General features: G+C 41.8%; 1 protein-coding gene across 1 annotated transcript; it reads left to right on the forward strand.

The window, feature by feature from the left end:
* The first annotated feature begins 79 nt into the window (after positions 1-79).
* PKD2 (polycystin 2, transient receptor potential cation channel) lies at positions 80-26983 on the forward strand. Its single transcript, XM_065061841.1, has 15 exons — positions 80-598; positions 5805-5918; positions 9739-9872; positions 10239-10489; positions 11112-11336; positions 12201-12429; positions 14264-14434; positions 15582-15763; positions 16836-16956; positions 19555-19653; positions 20567-20688; positions 21382-21499; positions 21737-21900; positions 22700-22847; positions 23882-26983. The coding sequence occupies exons 1-15, from the start codon at positions 220-222 to the stop codon at positions 24113-24115; spliced, it is 2691 nt and encodes an 896-aa protein (XP_064917913.1). The 5' UTR covers positions 80-219; the 3' UTR covers positions 24116-26983.
* The last annotated feature ends 590 nt before the right edge of the window (positions 26984-27573 follow it).

Consider the following 27573-nt stretch of genomic DNA (forward strand, 5'->3'; position numbering starts at 1 on the left):
TACCGAAGCGGAGCGGCGAGCGGGCCGCTACCACAGAGGGCGCCGCCGGGCTCCCCGCCTCGGGAGCGGGTGGGCGGAGGCGCTCGGCCCCCTCTGACGGCCCGGCCGAGGGAGGGAGGCCCGCTCTGCCGCTCCCCCTCGGACAACTCCGTCTCTCTCCGTGCCCCGGGCTTTCCGGGCCGCCGCCGCAGTGACGGGAAGGGGCGGCGGCGGCTGCTAATGGCGGGCCGCGGGCGGGAGCAGCTGGAGCTGGAGCGGCTGGGCGAGGCGGAGCGGGCCGGCTCCTGCCCGCCGTCGCCGCCGCTCTCCGCCTGTTCGCGGCAGGCCTGGAGCCGGGACAACCCGGGCTTCGAGCCCGAGGAGGAGTCGGCGGCAGCAAGGCCGGTGCTGGAGATGGACGTGGAGTGGGGCAGCCCCGCGGCCGGCGCTTCGTCGTCGCTGGGCAGCGGCGCGGCCGGTCAGGCCGGCGGGCGGCGGCAGCGGCGGCTCCCGGCGGGGCGCGGCGGGGCGGAGGCACCGGGCCGGCCTCAGGGACCGCCCGACGGCGCCGCGCCCCACCGGGCGGCGTGGGCCAAGCGGCTGGCGCGGCGTCTGCGAGGTGAGACCCTCTGTTCCCCCCTCCCGCCTTCCTCACAGCCCGGCCCCTCCTCCCCGAGCGGGGCGCCGAGTTTCCCTGGGCTCCTGCGGCGCGGCTGCCTCTTCCCGCAGACCGCCGCCCAGAGGAACGTCCATAAGTTGTTTGTCGTCCTTCTCTTCCACCCGCCCCTTCGCTACCTGTCCTGTGTTTCCTCCACCCATGTTCTTTTCCCACCTCCCGTCCGTGTCGCCACGTCTTCATGCCCCTCCATGTGCGCACCTCTGTCCCGTTTACACCCGAGCACACAGCTCTCTCTTTGCTCTCCTCTGGAGCACAGAGCTCTCTGCCCCCCTGAGCCCTGGCTGCTTTCACTGCATGGTCTCCTGAGTAGTTTTTTGGATGCGTGTGGCTTTCCTGACCCCCAGCACCTGGTCTTTCGAGGACTGGAGCAGAATTCTTGTCTTTTTGCCCCCTTTTTCAGCACCTTCTGTCCTGTGAAAGGGCAGCATTTGTGCTTAGAGCGAGGTTGCTGGCAAGGTGTTTTATTTAAGAAGAGGCTGGACAATGCCCTCAGACATATGGTGTGAACTGTAGGGTTGTCACATGCAGAGACAGGAGTTGGACTTGGTGATCCTTGTGGGTCCCTCCCAACTCAGGACATTCTATGATTTTATGATTCTATGATTCTATTAATTTTACAATACTGTGCACGGCCTTGGAGCTGCCCTCGGTTGTTGAGAGCTGCCTGTTGATGTGCAGCTCATGACTGGGCACATAGCTTGAAGCATAAGCGGGACCACATCAAATGAGCATTTGGAGTGTTGTCCTAAGTTTACTGTATTAACTTTGCTGAGCCAGCCCTGCACAGGGGTTGATTTGACACAGCAGAGAAAATGATGGATGGGGAGTCGTTCAGAATCAAGGTTGTCCATTTTTTTTTTTGCTTCCCCTGTCCTCTCGATGCCATTCTAATAAAGGTTTGGTAAAATACTTTAATTGAATAAATAGTTCATATCCCTTGCCTGCCCTGCTACCTAAAACAATGTCCCTTGGGCTAGAATAACCAGTTTGGGAGCTGATGTGTATCTGTAGCTTGAACTTTTAAAAATTTCTGCTTTCAGGCTGATGGATGAGGACCGTCAAGTCTTTAACTTGATAACGTGATACATCCTTTCAACTGCTGTGGTTCTCTTTTTAGTGTGAGCCTATGTATCAAGTGTGTGCTGCATGTAGAGTGGTGCAAAGTTACACATTCCTGCAGTGAAAAAAAAAAAAAAAGGTAAAAAATATTTTCAATAATGGCTGTGGACCAAGCTGTCTTGCTGTTTGAGACAGTGTACACTGGTAGTATACTATATTTAACTTTAAAATGAAAAGACGTGGTTTCATGTTCTAGGAATGTTCAGAGTAGGTTTGTCCCTGTGGTTACTATCCACAGTTTCTGTTGATTTCTGATCTGCGTACATTTTGTGTTTATAGGCAAGTGTAACTAAAGTTACTGTAGTAGACAGATCCTTTTCTGGCTCTTCCATGAGAATGTTGTTGCCATTAATTCACAGGCGCAGTAACTGTCTGGGTGTGACTGATGTGCTGTGGAGGAGCCGCAGGGTGCTGGAGAACACGATCACTGCAGGCTGCATAGGAAAAGGGCCTATTTCAAGCCTGAAATTAATATAGGGCACTTGAAAGATAACCGAGATTTAGCACAGTAAAGAGTACTCAATAGATCTTCTGACATTTCATGGATAACTGTGGGGATCTTTGAAGACTGGAAAAAAACTCAGTAGTCAGTTTTATTTCGAGATGTCTTAAAGGCGAGTTGGCATAGATTTATTTAATGAAATTCCATTTCACTAGGCAGGATTCAACACAAGTGATTAATCCTGTGGATATCAAAAGTGATAGTGTTACTGTGGCTAAACAAGTTACTGCTCATCAGCTGAGGGATATTGCATGGCAGCTTACACTTTTCTTGCTGTCATTTGTGAAATAAAGCTTGCACAGACAGGATTTAGAGTAATGGGATTTTGGTAATTGCTACCATGAGGGAGACTGTAACAGGAGTTACTAAGTGAATAGAAACTCAGCCGCTTCAGACTATCTGTATTTTAGTTCTTTTGAGGGATTCTTTTCAAATTCTAACGTGATTCTCTGTGAAGTAGCTTCAGTCCCTCTGGTTTTGCAGATCTCTTCAGCAAACATCCCAGCTGCTGGGGGGAGAGTAGAGCATGACTTTTCAACTCTGTTAAGGAGAAAGTCATCAAAGTTTTTATGGGTAAGAGCAAGATCCATTTCCAGAGCCAGGCCAGGAAGTTAATCTTCTCCTCAGAGCTGCACTTGGTCACCCGGTGCTACTGTGTCCTCATGTGCATCAACACTAAGGAGTGGATGTGGGATGTTTCTTGAAAGGTTTTCTTGGTTATTGTCAAATGGAGGTATCATAAATAATTTCCAGTCACTCATTAATCCTTACTTTCATGGAGAATGCATCATGACCATTTTATTGAGTTGAACTAGTGCAGGCTCCGATTATACCTTGCTAAGGGATATGAACTAAGGATTGTGAGGCTGTGTTTTGTTGTTGTTTTGGGACAAAGCATCTTTGCCTGAGGGTCACCCACCTTCCTCAGCCCCCTTCTTTCCCCAGCATCTGAATTGCTGAATAGGCAGATTAGTTATTGAGATGTATCTTGGCTTGAGGGCTTTCAGAACTCAAGACTTTTACATAAGTCTGAAGTATTGTGCATTCTGTACCTTATGAACTTGGATTTTTGATTAGGTGTATGTGTATATGTAAGTACATATACATTATATTGCATGTATGTGTGTATATATAACATTTTATGTGTGTAAACAAAAATATTTCAATTTCTGGTGTTACGTGACAAGCTAGACTTTTTATTGTAAGATGAAATTTCATCTCTTTTTTTTGCAGTTGCATTTGATCGTAATTTTTTGACAGCTCTTCTGAGTTTGTATACTCTTTAGGTAAGCCATTTGGGCTACAGAATGAGCATGAGAGAAGTGTTACTTGCAGATTTGTTTGAGAAATGAAAGTGCATAGATTCTGAAAAATACTTCATGGATAGAGAATTTATATAGGGAATGAACTGAAAATGATTAATCAAGGCTGGAAAGGAAGTGTTTCTGATGCTTGAAGTAGACATCACCTTAAGCCCAGCACTACTCACCACCTCTGTTCTCAATGCATCTAAACCAATATTCTAATAAGGCGAAAAGGGGAATAATGTATGGATCTTCTGAAAATGTGGCGTCTAATAAAAGCTTCAAGCTAGCTGGTGGGCAAATCAAGAGTTCATTTAGCACAAAGATAATCGAGCGATCACTGCTACTGGTTTATTTTGTTTGTTGGTTTTTGTTTGTTGATTTGTTTTTGTTTGTTTGTCAGTGTTTTTTTTTCTTTTGTTTCTGTTTTTTCTTCACATGTAACTTTCTGTTCCTTGCTGACTCCTAACAATATCCTAATATGACAGAATTTGAGCTGGCAGCCTCTCTGCTCGCCACATTTCTTGTTGGTGAGTAATGTGCCGACAGCCGGGACACAGCTTTCTCGCCAGCTCAGCTCACTGCCTGTTCCAGCCTTTTCTTCCTCTCTTCTATGATGTTTTCCTGCCCTTATTATGAGGGTTGCTAGTGCAACGTAGTGCTGTATTATAGGCGAAATTTATTGGGTTCTTTATTATTAGTGACTCTGTAAATGTTCTTGTTCCTGTTTCTGTCTTCAAAAATGACCTAATGGTGAGGATTTGGCATTCTGTGTAGTAAAATGGTAGTCTTTATCTGTACATTTTCAGACTTAGCCTTAAAGAACAGCTTTGAAAAAGCTCTCTTGTTTTGGGGGCTGACACCAGTGAAGATTATAACTAATTTAGGAGTGTGAACAAGAGATTAATGCTAAGACTTTTAGTGCTTGCTGTGCCTGCTAGAGAAGTTTTCTAGCTGACTTTGTGGTTAGGTCACAGCTTAAAAAATGTGGTAGCTGAAAGGCTTCTAAAAACACCTGACATGTTTTTTTTTTTCTGAATAAACCTTGGATTTGCAGGTAGATCAAAGAGCTTCCTTATTCCTGTCTCTTAGTTAACAAATGAAGTTCTGTAGCAAGCAGATTAGCCTGTTCTAGCCTTGCATCAATGGTTGCAAAGCAGCAGCTCTCGCTTCATTGTCACCTTTGTAAAGTTGCAGTTTCAGTTGACTCCAAATTGCCGTGCTATATTTGGTGGATCCAAGCTTTTTTCCTAGGGAGTTTGAGGTTATTTCATTTCCATCTACTGGAAACATAAAGAATGTTTTAAAAGGCTGGCTGTTTAAAATACCTTAAAAGGAAAAGAGTGGAAGTTTGGCACTTTCTGTAAGAGTGAATATTTATATGCTTTCTCTCCTGCTGTAAACTAAGGTCAAATTGCCTTGGTTTATTTAGCCTTAAATGAAGAGAAGTTCCTTGAAGGTAGCAGCTTTTTTTCCGTTCTATATCAGGCACAGAAATAAGTATGGTGGTTGATAACTGTCTGCTGTTCTCAGATGATTGTTTCTTTTAGTGACTCCATTTAAAAAAAAAAAAAAAAAGTCTGCTTTTCTTTAACGTTTTTGGAAGGGATTGCCAAAGTCCAATAAGTTCCACTGTCTTCTTGAAAACCTCCAGTGTGATATCATGAAGCTACTAACAGGCATAAGTAGTTGAGCTAACACAGTTGCCCAGTTTCACAGCAGGTGCTGATTTAGACCACTCCTGGTGTTTCAGTGATAACTTTTTTGTGCAAGAAAAGAAATCATGGAAATACTCACCAAGATCCCCACTGTGTCTTTGTTGGACATGGCTTGCCCATCTGGGAGAGGGCGGTTACCGTTTGTTTCCTTTACAAATATATTTGACTGACGTATCCTCCTTTTTGGTAGAAAGTTAAGAGTACTAATGAAGATTCAATACTGAAAGTGTGTTTTCATTCATCTGACAATGCTTTTTGTATTTTAAACAAACACCACACTGCGTTTCTTGAAGGATGGCTATCTGTGGGTGTCTTTGTGTACTTACGGAAGGGCAACCCAAAGAAGTTGTTCTTGCTTGAACTTATTAATACATCAGTTTTCAATCCTTAGAAGAACCTTCCACAGACATGATGTGGGTTAACCACTTGACTAATTATGTCGCTTGTGTATCTGGTATCAGACACCTGTGTATATCATTACATATATATATTTTCCTTTTAAGGTCTGTGGGGAACAAGACTCATGGAAGAAAGCAACACCAGTAGAGAGCGATACCTGAAAAGTGTTTTACGGGAGCTGGTTACGTATGTGATTTTCCTAGTGGTCTTGTGTGTCCGTAAGTACCGTTCAGCGTTAATGCATCTAGTTCTGTGCTGTCTGCTGTTTGTGTTTCCAGGATGAAGATGGTTCCAGTGATGTGGGGGAATTAATGGGCAGGTGTGGAGACAAATATTTGTAATTAAATCTTTCTCTTGTGTCTGCACTTTGATTGTTGCTCAAGATTGAAAATACTGAAACTTTCTGTGCCTTAACAAGTTTTGCATCTTTAAGCAGAATGGTGATATACTTGTTGTTTTTTAGGGAGCCTTTTTTGTGTGTGTAGTACCACATTGTGTGTGATGCTTCTGCTATGCATTTCAAAATCCCTGAACAGAACTGTTATATCTGAAAAGTAGGAGTTAGTCATCTAGGAGTCTAATTAATTAAATTAAATCACTGAGTTTCAAATTTATCACCAAGCTTATGTACAGATCATTTTAAGAATGAAAGTTCTTGGTAGTAGCTGGAAAGACAGAGGTAATGTTAGCTAGTTAGAAATATCTGATAATCTGTGTTTGCGTGATGCTGAATGTTTTAAGCATATCTGCAGCCTATGTATAGTCAAGTGTATATGGATCACAGCTGGAGACTTCCATTATATAATTGTGTCACTTTTTGTCTATGAGATCATATCACAGAATCACAGAATCGACTGGGTTGGAAAAGACCTCAGAGGTCATCGAGTCCAACCCTTGGTCCAACTCCAGTCCATTTACTAGATCATGGCACTAAAGTGCCATGTCCAATCTCAGTTTAAAAACCTCCAGGGATGGTGAGTCCACCACCTCCCTGGGCAGGCCATTCCAATGCCTGACCACTCTTTCTGTAAAGAATTTCTTTCTAATATCCAGCCTAAATTTCCCCTGACAGAGTTTAAGCCCATGCCCCCTTGTCCTATTGCTAACTGCCTGGGAGAAGAGACCAGTCCCCACCTGGCTATAACTTCCCTTCAGGTAGTTATAGAGAGTGATGAGGTCACCTCTAAGCCTCCTCTTCTCTAGACTAAACAACCCCAGCTCCCTCAGCCTCTCCTCATAGGTCTTGTGTTCAAGTCCCTTCACCAGTCGTGTTGCTCTTCTCTGGACCCGCTCCAGCACTTCAATGTCTTTCCTGAACTGAGGGGCCCAGAACTGAACACAATACTCCAGGTGTGGCCTCACCAATGCAGAGTACAGGGGAAGGATCACTTCCCTTGTCCTGCTGACCACGCTATTTTTGGTACAGGACAGGATACCGTTGGCCTTCTTGGCCACCTGGGCACACTGTTGGCTCATGTTGAGCTTCCTGTCAATTAGTACCCCCAGGTCCCTTTCTGTCTGACTGCTCTCCAGCCACTCTGTGTCCAGCCTGTAGCGCTGCAGGGGGTTGTTGTGACCAAAGTGCAGGACTTGGCACTTGGTCTTATTGAACTTCATCCCATTGGAATCAGCCCATTTTTCCAGCCTATCCAGATCCCTCTGCAGAGCCCTCCTGCCTTCCAGCAGGTCGACACTCCCTCCCAACTTGGTGTCATCAGCAAATTTGCTGATGATGGTCTCAATCCCCTCATCTAAATCATCAATAAAGATGTTAAACAGGACTGGACCCAACACTGCCCCCTGGGGGGCAGCTGGATGCAGCCCCATTCACCAGCACTCTCTGGGCCCGGCCCTCCAGCCAGTTCTTAACCCAGTGTAGAGTACACTTGTCCAAGCCATGGGCTACCAGCTTTTGCAGGTATGAAGTACCGCAACACTGTAGAGCACCAAGGTAACTTTTTTTTTTTTTTTTTTAATTTTACTATTAATGTATTGATATTGAATCCTAAATATAGACTTAGCACAGAAGTGAGGAATTTGATGCATCTCCAACCTCATACACGACAATATTCCTGCCCTAAATGGAGTTTAGGAAGGAGCCTGAACTGAATTAGCTGTTCTTTACTCAGAGTGAAGAACCTTCATGATGCTGGAGCGCGGGTAGTACAGGATGTTTATAAGAGGCCTCACACAGCACTGTGAATGGTCTTTTTTTCTGGCAGTGGGAACTTGAAGCCCTTATACAATTCTGTTTCAAGATTTCTAGGATTTTTTAATGTTAACTGTCAAGACATATTCATGTATTTGTGTAAGAGTTAGCAAGACACTACAAAATAAAACTTACTAAGGAGTTGTGAAATAGATGTATGCTTTATTTGGTTACTAGGGAGAATAACAACAGAATCCGTATGCATTAAGTGACTACACCTTTGGAAAGCCAGTATGTTTCAAGCCTCCAATTTTTAGCATGGGCAGTTCCATTCTAAATGCCTGAAATGTCTGTGACGCTTAAGTTGTTGGCCGTGATCATTTATAACATGATAAGATGATGTTTTGTGAGAGAGAATCTTGGAGTGGAAAAAAACCTGCAAAACTACGTTGGTAGTCTGAGTCTGAGAGCAAGTCTGCATTGCTTGTCTGAAGTAGAATTACTAAAAAACTGCAAAACCCTGAACCTTTTACCATTGACAAAACTTTTTTGTTGTTGTGCTGCAAGCATGGTTATATACTAAGTTTCATTTTTTTTTTTTTAATTTCCTGGGTCATTTAAGAATGCTTAGTGCAGGTTTGTGGAGAAAGCAGTGTAAGGCTGCTTGTAGCTTGGAGAGGTGTACCAGTGAGGGAACTGAATTAAAGTGAAATCAGTTTCAGTTGCAAAAGTCTGATTAAAGGCTGTTCACAATTTGTTTTGCTGGAGAAAAAGATTTTTGGTAACAGAAAAAAAAAGTACAGTGTGTTAAATATGTACAGATATTTCTAACTCATTGGTATCTTTTTAAGTACTAATATTTTTTAATTTTACACTTCAGCAATAACTGTGGGACAGGCTGGTCTGTGGCTTGGCATGACTTAGGAGGGAGCTTTCCAGTGCAGGCTAAATGATATTGGCGTCTCTCGTACTCTTGTATTTTTGAGAGTACATAGGGAGAATCCAGGTATTACACAATCATGTGACACATTCCATGTGCCACAGCAGAAGTCTATTAAAAATACTTCTTGTTCTCCAGTTGCTGAAGAAAACACATTTTCTTCCATGTGATAAAATATTTTTACAAAATTGTCGAAACTGATGGAAATCGTTCAGTGTAGGCTTAATCTCTCAGGCTTCTCTGAGTTTTAGCCATAAAACGGTTTTAAATATTTATAGGCAGTAACAGCATAAGCGCCAAAGACTGTGCTCTCAAGCTGTCTTGGCTTTGTAGACCATTTTGTAATTTATGCTCTGTGGTTCTTACTCAAACACTTGGCCCAGCATGAGGAAAAGTAACAACACGCAATTTCCGTGGGGAGATTCTCTTAGGAGCACCGGACATCTTGTGTGGAGTTTCCTTGTCTAGCCATGGGCAGCTTGCGGCATTTGCAGTGCCCTGCAATATCCTGGTGGACCCTCATTATTTGCTCAAGCAGGACATATTTCACCTGAGGGCTTGTGCCTTCCGTGCCAGCTCTCTGTGGATGCCTTGGATAGCACTAGTCACCCAGAAAGGCCCTAGTTGCCTCTATTCAGGCTGCTGAATCCTGACCCTGTTTTTCTTTAATTTAGCTTTTGTAGAAGCATTAATAATAGAACGAGGCGTTGGAAAGAGAATTGAGTATTTTAAGCCAATCAGTCTATTGTTCACTGCTTTTTGCGTTTTAATCACAGTTGCTCGGTGTGGATTTTGTTTTGTTCTGAAGCTTAAACTTTTCAGTGCAAACTCTGTACAATACAACCTGATGTATTCAGTACAAGCAAAGTACTCTTTTTGAAAATTTTCTTGTTTATTTTTCTTCTCTCCCCTCCCCTTTACCTCTCGCTCCTTACCAAATCTTTTGCAGTGACTTATGGGACAGTGAGTTCCAGTATGTACTATCACACAAGGGTTATGTCTCAACTCTTCCTGGAAACACCTGTATCGAAAATGGAGAAAACTGATTTCAAAACTTTGTCTACCATGGATGACTTCTGGAAGGTGATCTAAAACCAATTTTTTCTCTCTCTGTTGTTGCGATTTTCTTGTCCTCTCATGGACCATAAATTCAATCTGCAGGCTCTTTTTTCTAATGTGGTGGGGGTTGTGCATGAAGAGCTCTTTGTGCTCAATGTCAAAGCTATGGAACAAAGTAGGCCTTTAATATGTGAGTTTTTAGAACCCAGATAATGCTAGTAGGGCAGGGTGGTGGAAAGTTGGGGAGCGTCTTTGGAGGACACACAAAGGTAAGGCCTTTGCCTTAATGTCAGAAAAATTACCGACTGCAATTCTAACATATCCACAGAATTAAGGTGTATAAAAACAGGGCTGGTGACATGTAAACTAAAATTCTGTCTTCCTCCTCAGTTCACAGAAGGCCCTTTGCTGGATGGTCTTTACTGGGACATGTGGTACAACAACAAAACCAGGGCAGAAAACAAAAGCTTCATTTATTATGAGAACCTGCTCCTAGGGGTGCCTCGCATTCGGCAGCTGAAAGTAAGAAATGGTTCGTGCTCAATACCTGAAGATTTGAAGGATGAAATCAAAGACTGCTATGATGTCTATTCTGTAGCAAATGAAGATACTGCTCCTTTTGGGCTTCGAAATGGAACAGCGTACGTAGTATTTCTGTAGACACATATGTTTTTTTTTCTGACCCAAGTGATGCTGAATTACACAATGAGTCACTTGGCAGAGGTGACTCTGCCTTTGCTATATGTTCTGTCTAAAGCCAGGTAAATTCAGAGCAGCTGCCAGTTTTGCTCATGGAGAAACCGTGCTGAACTTGGAGAGCACTGTGCTCTTGATCCCCACTTGAGTTGTCATCCCTAGCTAAAAGATGGGACTAGCACTGCCTCTCTTGGAGGACATTGTGACAGTTGAACTGTAAAGGGTTTTGGGGGTAGAATGCAACTAAGTAAATGCCAGGTTTTTTTGTTTCCCTGAGGACAGAAATTCCTTGTGAGTGGATTCATGTGTTCTCTTTTCACAATTAAGATACTCACGACCCATTTTTCTATCTTAATTTTGTTGCACTAGTCAAAGGAACTTCGTAAACTCTTTCTCCAGGGTACAAGCATCACAAATTTCTGCAAATACTTCTTAAATTAAAGATGCTTTAAGTAACTGATATGCATGAGGGTTTTTTTGTTCGGGTTTTATTGGTATCTGGTTTTGTTAATTGGAAGTTGAAAGTGGAAAAACTCACATGCTCTGTTTCACTTCCTGCTGAACTAGTTGGACGTACACCACTGAGAAGGATTTGAATGGGAGCAGCCACTGGGGCTTGATTGCCACATACAGTGGGGCTGGTTATTACCAAGACCTTTCACGGACCAGAGAAGTGACAGCAGTGCAGATTGCCAGCCTTAAGAAGAACCTGTGGCTGGACAGAGGGACCAGAGCAGCTTTCATTGATTTCTCTGTATACAATGCAAACATCAACCTATTCTGCGTTGTCAGGTATGAACAGAACCGTGACAGTGTTTTAATTGCACAGTGTGTGTGGTAGACCTGTGGTTTTCTTCAAACTGCTTTGTTTTGAGGATGTGGGAAAGCATGTGTTTTGTACCAAGGAGGCAGACAGCTGAAGCGATGTGCTTCCCTGTTGAAGAAGCAGGACACCACATGGCGGCTACACTCGTCTTCTGGAGGCAGTTCTGACTTTCCTGATGCCACAACGGTTTGGGTGCAGTTTGCAAGCAACTTCTCTAATGGTTGGCTTGTTAATCACAGAATCACAGGGTGGTTGGGGTTGGAAGGGACATCTGGAGATCATCTAGTTCAACCCAACTGCTAAAGCAGGTTCACCTAAAGTAGGTTGCACAGGAACATGTCCAGGTGGGGTTGAATGTCTCCAGAGAGAGAGACCCCACAGCCTCTCTGGGCAGCCTGTTCCTGTGCTCTGGCACCCTCAAAGGAAAGAAGTTTTTCCTCATATTCATATGGAGCCTCCTGTGCCTCAGTCTGTGCCCATTGCCCCTCATTGTGTTGTTGGGCACCACTGAAAGGAGTCTGGTCCCATCCTATAGGTGGGTGTATGACATGAGTCTTTAGTTTAAACAGCATGAAACAGATACAGATGAGGACAGGTCTTTCTGTCTCTGTTTTCTCACTGTTTCTGAAATGTTATGGGTTTCAGCCAAAATTGAGAGTGCTCAGATTTACACCTTCTTTTCTATGTAGTGTCTTCTCTGAATTGTATATGGGCGCTTTTGCCTGTTTCCATTATTTAAATAATTGTGTAAATAAACCCATGTGTCTTTTAGTACTGCTGTTCATTGGCATTGTGTGAGATTTTTTTTCTTTGCCTTTTTTTAAATGCAGGTTGTTAGTGGAGTTTCCAGCAACTGGAGGCCTTGTTACGTCTTGGCAGTTTCAGCCAGTGAGGCTGATTCACTATATCTCCACTTTTGATTTTTTCCTGGCAGCCTGTGAAATGGCATTTTGTCTTTTTGTTCTTTATTACATGGTGGAAGAGATCTTAGAAATTCACATTCATAGGTTGCACTACTTCAGAAGTCTCTGGAATTGCCTCGATATCCTTATCATTGTGGTAGGTAATCTTTATAACAAAGCTAACATTGCTTTCTGAGAAGCACTTTGTGGGAGATGTTAATGACTCCATATTCATGTTGTGGGTTTAAGGGTTAGGGCCATCATTAAGAAGGATAGTAACAGACTATAGACTGTTGGGCTGTTCTGTCTGAATAAGACAGTTTTATTCTGTGTTGTCATGTTGATGTGTTTTACAAACTTGCTTGTTCTGTCTTTGATGGTTTCAACCTTTGTGTCTTGGTGGAAGTTTTAGAGTATTTGTCCAGTATGCTTTTTCGCAGCTTTTATCTATAAAGACACAGATGTTTTGGGAGGTAACAAACTCCTACTCATTTTTCTTCCATATCTCTGATACAGACTATTGCAATGGCTTCCAAGTAAGAAAATCAATGGCTTTAAAGTAGTGATTTGCATTGGGAGGAAGCGTATCGGAGTGTGAATATGTTCGCAATGAACCACAAAGAGATTTAATGTGGTATTAAAATACTTAGCAGCTAATACCAAGTTTGAAGAAGTGTCTCAAAATTGTAGAGTGCTAGCAGCTATCAGGGCTGCTTTCTTGATTAAGTGGACAGTGTTGCAGATCAGTAATTCTGGTATAGCAGAAAATTTGAGTTTTGAATTTAAACCTATGTAGTAAATTCTCTCTGGGCTTATGTCAAGCTGTGCTTACCAAAAATGTACAAAACCAGCAGTGCTGAAACAGTTCCAGTCCCGTGCTTGTTTTGTGTCTTCAGGCTTGGACGAATCAAAGGTTTAATTTGTGAAGTTAGTATCTGTAATCTAGTGAAATCATACTTGCATCACAGTGCTTTGTAAATGAAGGACCATTTAGAAGGGTGTTTACATGAGCTGTGTGCTGTTCATTATACACTGGGAAATAAGATGCTTCGCTGTTACAGCAGTGAAGTGCATTCATGTCCAAGTGTAAAATTAAGTTCACACAAGGGGTCAAATTCTATGTTTATACCTTGTCTGAGGGACATTGTTTAAATTTAGGATTATTTACTTTATAACTGTATACCTGGTGAAGTGTTCACTTACACTAATAAAATGGATGTTTGCAGAGGTCAGAGCAAGAACCTTACCCATATGATAAAACTACAGCTTCTGTGTTGTTGCTTGCTCTAGTTTAGTACTGGTCAGTCTGTGCTCCAGAGAAAATCTAGTACCTTTTTGGCTACTGCTGTCTTCCTGCTATTTACTCTTTTTCACCTTTGTCTTTTTGAGTTGTCATCCTTTTTATTTTGTATTTCCTTCTCCGTGACAGCTTCCTTTTTCTGAGCCCTCTGTGCTTCACAGTCATCTTGTTCTTCAGCTATGGCAAGGCAAGGATTTCTAAATCATCTTACTCCCAGGCTATTTGTCTGTAATCTGGGACTATAATAATTTTGTTGTGAAACTTATTTCCCGATCTGTTCAGAAATTCTGGTTTGGATCCCATCTCAAACAGCATCCACTGGGCTGTTAAATTGCTCCTGAGTGAAAGGGGGTGAAATATGCCCCCCCCCCCAGCCCTCGCAACTGCCTGGCCCTAAGTGCTGAAGTCATCAGTGACCAGAGGGGTTAACCTTCAAGGGCTGTGAGAAACTTGTATCTATGATTTATTCTAGGTTCTGTGCAGTCCCTAGCTGTTACTTTCCCATTGGAAAGTGTAGCTCTGGAGCCAGGACATCTTGCAAATAGTACTTTGCTTTTACGTAAAGCTCACATTATGGTAGTACTGTAAATAACATTAAGTTCTTCATATCTTTAACTGACATGTGGCTGAAACAAGTTGTTTTAAAATCCTCATCACCTTTTGTGTGCTTGTGTGTTTCTTTTGTACTCAGCTCTCCGTGGTAGCTATAGGAATTAGCATCTATAGGATGTCAACTGTTGATATGCTCCTGAAGAGGCTGCTGGAAGATCAGAACTCATTCCCCAATTTTGAACCTTTGGCATATTGGCAAATGCAATTCAACAACATTGCCGCGGTCACTGTGTTTTTTGTCTGGATTAAGGTAACTCCAAAACTCACATCCTTTTCCTCACATTAGAATGTAGCAGCATTCTGAGTTTCACATTACATATATATTTGAGGTTTAGTTATGTTTCTCCTAAAATTGGTCGTGCTAGAAAGTCAGAGCACAGGGGTAACTTCTTGCAGATTAAAAACAAGGTTATGGTTTTGCCAGAGGTTTAGTCAGCCCTTGTGTAAGTCTAGAAGTTGTAGTCAGTGCTGGTGCTTTGTCACAGCAGAGAAGTAAATAAATGTTTTTATTGTCCCTGAATTGATAAGTCAGTAATTCTTACTGGGTATTACTTTTTCCTAGCCTGGTTTAAGTGTGCCCATTTTATCTGTTAAAAACTTCTGAATCATTATAAGGGTTGGTAAAGCTAGTCCAATTCATTTGAAAGCTAGATATGTTGCTTTACTTAAACTTAATTTATCTGTTCTATTGCCTCCTTTCTGTCTATACTGATTTTTCTGTCCTCTGTATGTAAAAAGTTGCAGGGGAGCATTCCATTAATAAACTCTCTGATGGGGAAAAATGTAAGACCAATGGTATGTGAATTTCCCTTCTGAAACTCCAAACTGATACTTAGGTTAACAAGCAAGTTAACAAGCTCTCATTGTTTTATAAGGCAAAGTTACATCTAATTATTGCATCATGATTTAACAAATAAAGTGGCTCATTATAAGACATAGTGGTAAACTGCAGAATACTGGACTAATACACACTGGAGGGGACCTTGGAAGTCTCTAGTCCAAACACCTGCTCAAGGCAAGTTCAGCTGTGAGACTGTCTTTTCCCACATTTTACTACTTCATGGCTATTACATCATCTTTATTGAAGATAAAGGAATAGGCTTTTGGAAGCATTTCAGTAACACTGCTCTGAAGCCAGGCTGCCAAGTGGAGGAGTGAAAAAAAAACAGCCAAACAAAACCCCACACCCAAACAAAAATTCATAGTTCTCACTGAATTTTCTTTAGATTTCAAAGCTCATTGTTTTTAGGAAGTGATGTTATGTCTAAGTGTAAATTAACTGACTTTGTCTCCAGTCATATCAGTAACACATCTCATGGGTAAAAGGCTGAAGAATGATTGTGTTAAGAAATTGTTGTCTTCCTCGTCCTTACAGTTGTTTTTTTCTCTTTTAACAGCTTTTCAAATTTGTTAACTTCAACAGAACGATGAGTCAGTTATCCACCACCATGTCTCGCTGTGTCAAAGATGTCATTGGCTTTGCTATTATGTTTTTAATTATTTTCTTAGCATATGCTCAGTTGGCCTATCTTGTCTTTGGCACTCAAATTGATGATTTCAGCACTTTCCAGGACTGCATGTAAGTACAAGAATAAAAAATACAAAGATTTTACATTGGTAAATGGATTTGTTTGCCTCATCAGAGACCAAACAAATCCTGTGACATTCATCTCAGCAGATAAGCTGCAGACATATCACTGATGTAGCTCAGTAGCAAATGCATATTTTGATAGCATTATTAGTGTAAAAACTGTCTTTGCTGTGAGGGTAAGATTATACTACAGTTAGATCAGTGGGCTAAAAATTGTAACTTCTGATGGTGGAATTGACATGTTTTTTATAACAACTGGTCATGTTCCTGGACAGACCATTAACTCTGTCTTCAGTAGCTGAATGATTGATTATGTGCTTACTGATGTTTGCAATGCTTACAAAAACTTTGCACACATAATAATGCTTCATTCCTGGTAGTGTGTGCGGTTGGGTGACTGTATTTGTGAGTCCATCTTAGACAGTCAACTAGTAATTTGTAAGTATACGCTGGATTCCAGGAGACGACTTAGTATAGGCTTATTAACTAGTTTTTGCTTTATTGACTTGGTACAACATAACCTGATTCTAACTAAGGCAATTACCAGTTTGGTCAGTTATTGATTTTCCCCTGCCCCCTTTCTTTGGGGCAGAGCATTGCAAAGAGTTTCTTATAGAGAAGCAGAAGAACTTGAGATATGCTGGTGGTGCTATACAACGCCAGACCTCTTCCAGCCTTGGCACTGTACAGACGGCTTTAGAAGGAAAGGGTTGGGGCTGTATGTATCTGAGAGACATGGGAGTGGGTCTTAATGCTTCACATGGGTAATCAGTGGTTTTCTTTGCTTCTTGTTGCCTCTTTTACTGGTTATGACCAAAAGCCAGTAGAAACCACCCTGGCTTTGTTCTGTCTGTGTGGCATCTGCAAATTAGGTGATGCCTGGAGACGGGCTTGAGGAATTGATTATTGCAGTGCCTGATAAAGTACTGTAGTAGCGCAGACCTCTCTGCTGCCTGTCAGTCAGGCTGTCAGGGTGAAACACATTGAGAACTCTTGCACAGCTCCGAAAGTGTTTTTTTCTCAACTCCTGGATGTGTTTTGTTTTGGTTTGTTTTTTAAGATTTACTCAGTTCCGCATCATTTTGGGAGACTTCAACTTCACAGAGGTTGAAGAAGCTAATCGAATTTTGGGACCAATTTATTTCACTACATTTGTGTTCTTTATGTTCTTCATTCTTTTGGTATGTATGTCTTTTTGCATCTCCTTGTTCTTTGATTCCTACTGCTACTGGGGGCTTTCTTTTTGGTAATGGTGAGTGTGCAGTCCACGTAGGGCCCTGACTTTTACGTGCCCAGTCACTACACTCTTTCATTTTTTTCTTCTTTTAAAATAGATTTGCTTTGTGTATTTGTTGTCTTTCCCATATGGTGCTTCACATTTTGTCGTTTGATTTTTGGGTTTATTTTTAATTTTTAAAAATTGTTATTATTATTTTTTTTTTATTTCTAAAATTTGAATTGTGCTTGGCTTGCATACACAGCAAGGCTGTATCTTTTGGTGAAAAGTGGCTGTAATATTGCATATAGGCTCCTAGTTTATAAAATGCTCTAATGAATGGCTGGCTGCATTTACAACAACCTAGTTCATGCAGGCAACACGCAGCTTGTCTGCTAGAAGAGCCTACTTCATCAGCAGTGATAAATTCAGGGAGTATATTGTGAGTGGACACTCATTGTTTGTATACTCTGTTAGTATTGAATTCATATTACAGTCTTACTAACAATTTATATAGCAAAAAGTGGAGGAAGGAGACCTCTCAGAAAACTAGGAGACAGAGTAAAATATTTTTTTTCGATGTGGATAGAAGCAAAGAGCACCAGGATCTTCACAGAATCACAGAATCACAGAATCGACTGGGTTGGAAGAGACCTCAGAGATCATCGAGTCCAACCCTTGGTCCAACTCTAGTCCGTTTACTAGATCATGGCACTAAGTGCCATGTCCAATCTCAGTTTAAAAACCTCTAGGGACAGCGAGTCCACTACCTCCTTGGGCAGGCCATTCCAATGCCTGACCACTCTCTCTGTAAAGAATTTCTTTCTAATATCCAGCCTAAATTTCCCCTGGCAGAGTTTAAGCCCATGCCCCCTTGTCCTATTGCTGACTGCCTGGGAGAAGAGACCAATCCCCACCTGGCTATAACTTCCCTTCAGGTAGTTATAGAGAGTGATGAGGTCACCTCTAAGCCTCCTCTTCTCTAGACTAAACAACCCCAGCTCCCTCAGCCTCTCCCCATAGGTCTTGTGTTCAAGTCCCTTCACCAGTCGTGTTGCTCTACCTGGCTGTAGTTTTCAGTTAGTTTGGCACTAGCGTTAATAAATAGTGATCTTGTTTTCTGATTATATCTGAGGGAAGCTGTTATGTGAAAAATAAATCCTCAAATTATTCCCAGAACTGTATGTCTTTTGGTGATCTGATAAGGTGGCAAGCATTAAAGCAGGATTTTATTAACCTTATCTTCGTAACTTTTAGAATTAATTACTGCATGAGGCTTTATGTTATTCCTTGAGGTGAAGAGAAATGGCACTTGGATATTATTTGTGGAGATGGGAGAATAATTCATCTTGGCTATTCATTAGTAAGGAAGCAGAGAATCTTATGTGTTCAGTGGGATGGACCAGTAGTCAATTGGAAAATAATATATAGGTCATTCTGGCCAAAGAAGCACATGAGGCAAGTTTTGTGTTTCATTTGAAGCACCTCACAAATCCAGAGGAGCAGAGGCTAGTGTCTGGCAAGGGAAATAAGCACTTTTTTCTAAGGGGTAGCAGAAAAGCGCTAGAGTCTGAAGATATCGCAGGTTATCCAAAATACTGATTATGCTTTGTATGTTTATTAATTTCTGCACATTCTGTAATTTGACTGGATTGAAATGTTGCTGTAAACTCCCTGGAGACCAGTCTGAGACCTGGAAACCAAGTTAGGGAAGATGGGTAGAAAGCACCAGCTCTTATTGTTGGGCATCTGAAAGGAAAATGGACAGACACCAAATTATCTCTTACTTCTCTGGTGTTGGGCAAGAATGCATAAAGTTACAGCACTGGAAGATTGTTCTCCTTAAGTCATGAGGAGGTTAATGCTGCCTTTCTGCATGAGAGTGGCACATGGAATGTGCCAGTAAATTGAGTAGTTCTTCCTGGACTTGAATGTCCAGCTTGCAATTCAACAATGTTTACCCCATGTTCTGCGGGACCCTTTCCATAATCACAGCATGGCTCGAGTAAGTTATGTGCTTGGCACAGGGTTAATGAGACCAATTATTTCTCTTTTGTCTGGACAAGCGACCAGACTCTTTTCAAGGTTCTAAGCTTTTTTGGTTTTATCTTTACTCTGTAATAAAAGCAGAGATGTAACTAGGTAAGAGCCTTGTGTTTGTGCTGGTTATTACAAGATTAATAGTAAACTTGGTTCCTCACTTTTTTTTTTTTTTTGCCAGCTGTGTTGCCTAGATTAATTCACAGTTGTTACTGATATAAGTGTGGCCTCGCAGGTAGAACATGGTTTATTGCCACTGCTGTGTGTATGTGTGAACTGTCTCTGGAAAGTAGTTCTCTAGTTATGTTAATAACTAGCAGTCTTGATTAAAAGTTATTGGGCTTCAGTGTATCATATTTCAGTATCTCGAACTCTTGATGTTAGTGCTTTTTAAACAGCCCACCATTTTCTTCTGACCCCTTTTGAAAAGTAAATGTCTAGGTCTGCACATGAAGGTCGTGGGAGTAGTAGGGCTCAGACTTGTTCAAATCTAAGTAGGCTTTCTCATTTCTCTCATGAACAGAACATGTTTTTGGCCATTATCAATGATACATACTCTGAAGTCAAATCGGATATGGCACATCAGAAGGCGGAAATGGAACTGTCTGACCTTATCAGAAAGGTATAAGTTTTGTTTGTTTGACATCTCATTCCTCACAGCTGAACTTACTCCATAAAATGCTCTATAAACCTACAAAGTAAAACTGGCAGCAGCTGATGAAAATACACATCTCTCACTTAAATGAATTCGAGCTGAGTGTTATTTAAATCTATTAAAACTTCCCATCAGAATGTATTTTAGTCATCTGAGACTTTGTATTGAATGATCCGCCTGCTGAATATGACATAGGATTTGTCTGTCTAGGTACACAGAGAAATATTGAACTGGTGAAGCTAAACTGCTGTTTGGTTTGGTCACAGAACTCAGAATTACCTCATTTCAGGCAATAAGATGAGGCAACTCTTGGATAATGTGTTGGGAGCTCCCAGGGATGGCTGCCTCTAAGGTTGTTGAATACAGAGTTCAGAGTTTGACCTGACTCCCAGTTGAGGAAAAACATGTGCACGTGGCACAGATCCGGTGCTGGACCACGACCAGAAACATCTGAATGCACACCAGTAATTCAGTGTTTAAAACTTGGAAACTGGTTATGAAAACAGAGCAGAGAAAAATGAAAAGTGCTACTTTGTTGGGATGAGGATTTTTTTTTTGTCAGCATCATTTAAAACTGTCACTTAACTGTCACTAACTGCCAAAGCTGACTTACTGGGACAAAATGCTCCATTCCTGCTGACCTGCAGTGCAGACTGAATGATGAAAGCCTTACCTCTAACTGCAAAGGTATTTGTATGTTGCCCATTTAAATGATGATATAAAAGATGGATAAACTGGAGGAAAAGACAGATTCCTGCAGGACTTGTGGAACACACTGAATGTGTATACCAGCTGATTTTTGTGATCAAAACAAACATTAGAAATCAAGTGTTAACATTTCATGAGAAGTAAAAAAACAAAATTTCACTTATACTTTCAGGGCTACAACAAAGCCATGATCAAACTTAAACTGAAGAAAACTACTGTTGATGACATTTCAGAAAGTCTGAGACAAGGTGGGGGAAAACTAAATTTTGATGAACTTCGGCAAGATCTAAAAGGGTAAGGAAGATGTTACTTCTTATCCTGAGTAGTATCCCCAAAGATGTGTGATATTAAGTCTCTGATGCAAGCTTCTCTCACTTCTGTGTTGTGGCAGGAGTGTTGTGGTGGGAATAAAAACAACACAGCCAAGTATTTTCCTTTTGATTAGCGGGTAACAAAGGGTATGCTTTTCCTGTGTCTGGTGGGAGGTTTATGTGAACAGATATGTACAGGCAAACCATCTTTTCATAGAATCATAGAATAGTTTGGGTTGGAAGGGACCTTCAAAGCTCATCTAGTCCAACGCCCTGCCATGAGTGGGGACATCTTCAACCAGATCAGGTTGCTCAGAGCCCTGTCCAGCCTGGCCTGGGATGTCTCCAGGGATGGGGCATCCACCACCTCTCTGGGCAACCTGGGCCAGTGTTTCACCACCCTCAGTGTAAAAAATGTTTTCCTCGTGTCTAGCCCGAACCTCCCCTCCTTTAAGGGTGCGATCTAGGGGAGATTTGTGCTATTGGCTAATGAAAGGTGAGGGCTGAGCTTATTGTTATTATTAGTGTTGTGAATTTCTATGCAGCACTGGGTTCAAGTTGCGTCTTTGGCTTGGGGGTGAAAATTTGGTCGGAGTGAAAGGTTTTTCTCATACTTGAAGTTTGTTCAGCATCTGAAAAACGGAAAGTAAGGGAATGGTTTTTTCTGTGTTTTCAGGAAGGGGCACACAGATGCAGAGATTGAAGCAATATTTACCAAATATGACCAGGATGGGGACCAGGAACTGACAGAGCATGAACATCAGCAGATGAGAGATGACCTGGAGAAAGAGAGGGTGAGCTCAGCGTTGAGTGGTATTCCACCAGTACCATCTGCCAGTCTTCTTGTACTGGTTTACTGCCCCAGAAGAGTCCTCTTGTTTCCCTTTACATTTACATTTACATCTCTGGCTCTCTGAGCAGAACTGTAAAAAGGCAAGGGCGAGATGATGGAGGACTTTGACACCTCCATTCGCCTCGTACAGGTGAATGTCCTTATATGTTCTCTGTCTGTGGCTTACATTTTCACAAAGGAGGATCTGGACCTGGACAGGAGCTCTCTTCCACGTCCTCTGAGCAGCCGCAGCTTCCCCCGGAGCCTGGATGACTCCGAGGAGGACGAGGATGAAGACAGTGGACACAGTTCCAGGAGGAGGGGCAGCAGCTCTAGTGGGGTTTCCTATGAAGAGTTCCAAGTGTAAGTTTATCCTTCTGAGGGGGATAAATCTGCATGATGGTGTTCTTTTTCCTTGTGGATTTTTTTCTTTCAGCTATTTAGTAGTTCTTCCTGTAACTCTGAATATTAATCAAATATTCATAAAAGTCAATGTTATGTTTTTAAGGTGTTAAGTTACTGCTTTTAGTAGCTTTCAGGTAATATCTGAATTGGAGGTACCCTAGAGAGGCTCCTGGGAATCAGTAAGAAAACTAAAAGCAACAAAACTAAAACAAAAACACAAGCACAAAAAAAACAACCAAACCACACCAAACAAAAACAACAAAACAAAAAAGCCCACCTGTTCTTAAAACCTGGTCATTGAAAAGACAGAGAAAATAGTCATGCTACACTAGTGCCAGAAGACTTTTCTGCCTTTTTTAAGTAGTAAAACCTTAAGGTTATTGTAGGTTCGGCGGAAACTTCAGCTGTTGTTTTTAATAAGTTACTTGTGATTGTGTATTTTGTCTAAAATGACAGAAATGCTAGCGTTGCTCTTAATTATAGCAGTGCTAGCTGAATGAAGAATTTGAGTGACTAGAACCAACAAGTTTTGATGATGATGCCCTAAAAGCAGGGAAAACGGAGTGGAATTTGTACTTTTTTTCCTATCTGCTTTGCCCCTGTGTTATCTTCTTGCTCTTGTGTACCTTGTCCCTTCCTGGACATTAGGACTCATTTACGGCAAGTCAGATGTGTGCTTGAATTAAAATGCTGTTTCACCCGCTCTGTGTGACTTGAAAGTGTCCAAGTCACTGAAGCTCCTGCTTGTCGCCCTCAGACTCATGAGACGGGTCGATCGCATGGAGCACTCAATTGGCAGCATCGTCTCCAAGATTGACGCAGTTATTGTGAAGCTTGAGGCGATGGAGAGAGCCAAACTGAAAAGGAGGGATGTTTTGGGCAGACTGTTGGATGGAGTGACAGAGGTAAGAATCACCTGCTCTCTCCTCTCTGGCCACTACCTGCATAGCTTGCTTCTTGTTAGCACTTCTTCCTTCTACTGCTGCTCATGGGAAGGTTGAGGGAGCGGTGGTTAAAAACAAGGTTAGTGCTTCGGCAGTGGCCAAGTCATTTCAGTTTTGTGTTGCTGGAGGGACGTGATGCAAGTTTCAGATATGTCAACCCAACTTATAGTAGGCCTGTGTCAGGCTGAGACAGCAGAGCACCATCTAAACCCTTGGACTGTACAGCCGTGGTGTTCAGTAGTCGCTGAAGCAGCTCGTTCATCCCTTGGTGTCACTTAGGATCAATACAAAGCTTTTTATGGACTAGTCAATTAGAATTAGGGGGAACTGGTCTGTTAAGAGTCAGGGGGATCCAGCCCAGCAGGCCTGTGCAATCTGCTCTTCTTCTCCCATGCTGCTTCTGGGATTGTGTGTAGCCAGTGGAAGCAGGTCACTTCCGTCACCAGGCTTATCTAGCTTCTATTGCCTTCTCTCCCACCTTCTCTTTCTTGAGAGCCCTTTGGAAGTGGCCAGTGGGACAAATGCATTATTTATGTGGACGCTAAAACCTGCCAGGTTCCTGATGGAGCAAGAACAGTGGAACAGGGCTGTTAAGGGGTGGGCAAGATGGTCTGTCTTGGTGGGTTACGTAGGTCAGACTTGCAGCTGCCCTGTTGCAGGTATGGTGTTTCTGGCTGTTACTGTTCCAGGCAGTAAATCTGCTTGGTTCTTGAGCTGGGGCTTCCTTGTGGGTGTGCTCTCCTCAGTATAGTTAACATTTCTGGAAGTGGATTTAAATATTAGGAGCTGTGATACAAATTGTGCTTTCATGAGTCAAGGTGACAGCCTGGGCGTTACGTCACTGGAAAGAAAACAATTTACTGCTGGAGTTGTGTTTCCCTGCTAGCCTGTGGAAATATTTGAGTGGTATAAATATTTCCCATGTTTGTATAGGGTTTTTCTTAGGCTGCAGGTTGGAAGCTGTGTTTCCAGCTTGTGTCTTTTAATCTATTCAGGATGAAAGACTGGGCCGTGACAACGAAATACACAGGGAACAAATGGAGCGTCTCGTGCGAGAGGAGCTGGAGCGGTGGGAGTCGGATGATACGGCGTCCCAAATGAGCCATCGTCCGGGAACGCCGCTCGGGCTGAACGGCCAGCCCCGTTCCAGGAACTCTCGGCCGTCTTCCTCCCAGTCGGATGGTATCGATGGAGGAGGAGGAAACGGGGGGAATAACATCCATGTGTAGGATTAATTTTGTACGTGATTCAAAATGTTTCAGGTCAGCGTTAAGCCAGGAAATAACACTCCTCCACGGTTTTTCCAACATGAGGTGATCATCCTGATCAGACCCCTAAGTTTCACTGGTGGGCATATGTGATTTTTCAGACCTACGTAAGCCACGTGTCAATTCAAGCTGCCAACAATGAGACTCTCAGCCTTGGACAAGAAAATGCAGGAGACAGAGTGGAAACCAGGTGTGACAAAATGTACCTGGACAGAAATTTGTGTCTGTACATGTACTATGGTGAACAGTTTCATGAGGGCAGCAAGTTTCAGGCAAAATACTGTGCTGTGGCTAGAGCACTCAAATGAAGGGCTGTGTGTTTTCTGCTTTCTTTTGTAAAATACAATTTTAAGTACTTTAAAAAGCAATTTATAAAAGAAAATTGCGTCAGTTTATTGTCTTAGTCGTTATTAGAGCTGACACTTTTCAAAGAGATAAAACAACACTTTTTCTACTTCGGGTTTCTGCCTATTTTTCTGACTCTTGGTGTACTAAAATTTTAATTGATTTAAGATGTTAATTTTTTTCCTGTTTTTGAGAAATACTATGTTTCTTTAAACAGAAGAAAGTGGGCTTAGTTTGTACAACTGTAAATCACATTATTCTGTTATAGAAACCGTATGCATTATGTAGTTTTGCATTTCATTAGCATTTCAAAAGTAGTACTTGGGAACTGCCTCTTCACACCCAACTAGCGTAACAATTTTCAGCTTGGTTACACAAGTGCCCATTTTTTAATGCTGTGTTTTCATGATCCGAGTGTTCCAGGGATAAACATTCTACAGTTTCTTAGGCAAAGATGGTTACTTTCTGGAAAATATATTTTTTTAAAAACAATTGAAGAACACTGTCTCTTCCTTGGGTCTGACAGGAAAGGGGGCAGAGAAGTTGCTGACAGTTGGGAAAAATCTGGTCTTGTGGTCTATCAAGTTCTAATAGCCTCTTGACAATATCTGTATTTACCTGTAATGGTTTTCAGTGTACTCACTGATTTTTAGTATTTAATCTCTTCTGCTTTCTGTGTCATAGAAACTTTCTTTTTGAAAGGAGATGCAACACTGAAATTATGTTTGTTTCCTCCAGGAAGTGTTTGTGGGTTTGCCCAGCAAAATGTTTCAGTGTGTGGCACGCCAGCTTAGGAGGGAGGTTGGCAATTGTGCTTTTTTCCTGAAGATGGCACTTGTCTTGTATTTAGAGACTTAGAGTTGTTGTAAAGGAAAACGGAAAGCTACGTAATCAAACACCTTAGCTATTAGTAGGGTATATAGAGGAAAAAATGTCTTGTTTGACCATGTATATATATGTTATGTTGGTGCTTTTTGTTTAAAAAGCAGTTATTGCCAGGGATTAGCACCTTATTCTTTGGGAGTACAGCCTGGGCAAAGCTACGTCTTGCATATGTTCTTACAACTGTATTGCCTGGATGTACAATGCCTCAGAATGCCTTCCCTCTAACCAGAGGACTTGCTAAAACTAAATAGACTTTATGCCTTTCCCTGTTTTAAGTTTCTGAGAAACCATAAGAACAGAGGCATAATTAATGTAAAGTGGAGCAGGAGAGAGTTCAGTGTGGAGACTGGAATTTCTTAGTAGCTTTGGCTCGAGAACAGAATGACCAGGGATTCTTGTCAGGTATTTTTTCTTTCTGTGGGTTATTTTGTCGTGTACTAGGAAGAAATTCATACTCTTTCACAACAGACCCCATCAGCTTCCCAAAACAGTCCAGTGCACAGTGGTTAAGGCATATTTGTGAAGCCAGAGACACTAATACTAAGCTCTGTCTTGCCTCGATTGTAAGTTTTTGGACCTTGGAAACCTTTCTGAGGAAAGCTTTTCCATGTTAAAATGGCATTTCTGACTTTTAAACCAAAGAAACAAAACCCAAAAAACCACTAGCTCTACACATGGCCAGCTGGTGTGCCAGGAAAATAGAAAATACAATACAAAGCAATTTAAATATATGTAGCCTTGTGTAGTGTCTTGCTATGTGACATGGTTTCCAGTCTAAACTTCGAGGCATGCGGACTAATTACATGTGTGTAACATGTAATTGATGTTGGGTTTCTAGGCTGAAGGGTTACCTAAATGCTAAGATAGTATTTCAAATACTCATGTACTTAAAATCACTGACTTTGGGCCAGATGACCAAACTTGAGTTGTCCAGCTGTCGGCTGGAAGGTTATGAAGAATGTCTCATGTTAAGGTTTGTGCCCATGGCCTGCAAAGCACGTGGCGTGGAGCTATAGATGCTGATGGAGAAGTCATGTCATCTGTTGGTGACACAGGGCCTTCCTGGGGGGAAAGAAGGCAAAACGCAGCCTATTGGGATGGTTTTTATATAGGTTTTTAAATAGGTTTCCTGTTAAAAAAAAAAAAAGCTATATTTCAACATGTAAATTCAATCACACAGCTTATCTTGTATTTGTATTCTATTTTTATTATGAAAAGGAAAATATTTGCATTCATAGCTGTATTTGTTGAGGTATATTTCTGTAACGTGTCGTTACTTAATAACAAACTTCATCTTGAAGTGCAGTAGGTTTTCATGGGGTACCCGTGCCTGTTGACAGTGGGCCTTGCAGTAAGCGCGTGGCCACTTGACAGATGTTACAAACATTTTAATCATTTTGTTTTTCAACTTTAGATTATAGTATAATTTCCCACTTATTACAAAGGTAAGTTTTTTGCATAGTAATATAATGTACAGTGTTTGGTCTTATTAGGAAGCTGTTAATTATGCAAGTCTTCTACAGTGATCAAGAATGTATTGATTTGTAAAACTGAGCACTTTACTTCCTAATAAACGTTTTATATAATCAATAAAGCAAACGTTGTGCCATACACTTGATTTGTTTATAAAGGAACATTAAGAATCCTACATTTTTTTTTACATGTGTTACTTTTATCTCATGCCATATTCTCAGGTTACCTAAAGGGAGTACAGGGTGTAAATGGGCAGAGGGGACTGGGCTGATCCTACTGCTTCATTGTCCAAACAGTATTTTTTTTAATACTTTATTCCACATTTGCATTTGTGCAAATGCGCAGGTCTATTTTCTGCTATTTCAGGTAGCAGCTCTGACTGCTAATAACTCTGGTCCTTTATTACTCACAGTTACTGTGTAAGTTAACTTCTCTACTTTTTTCACTATCCGCCTTGATTTTCCCCCATTGTTTCAGGGAATCCTGCAGCATCTGGAGGGTTGCATGGTCCTTGGGAATCCCAGGCTTTCATATGAGTTCTGTCTGGGCAGCAGAGAGTTGGCAGTTCTCTCACCAGGTCAAAAGCGTATACCATAATAATGAAAACTGAATGCTTAATGTAAATCCCTCTCAGTCTTTAATGAAATACATACATACTGATGGTGGTGTCGGAGGTACAGAAGCAGCTCTGCTTTCAGGAGGGAGAGCTTGGCATT

Source organism: Columba livia, chromosome 4, assembly GCF_036013475.1.
Source record: "Columba livia isolate bColLiv1 breed racing homer chromosome 4, bColLiv1.pat.W.v2, whole genome shotgun sequence".
In the NCBI taxonomy this organism is placed as follows: domain Eukaryota; kingdom Metazoa; phylum Chordata; class Aves; order Columbiformes; family Columbidae; genus Columba; species Columba livia.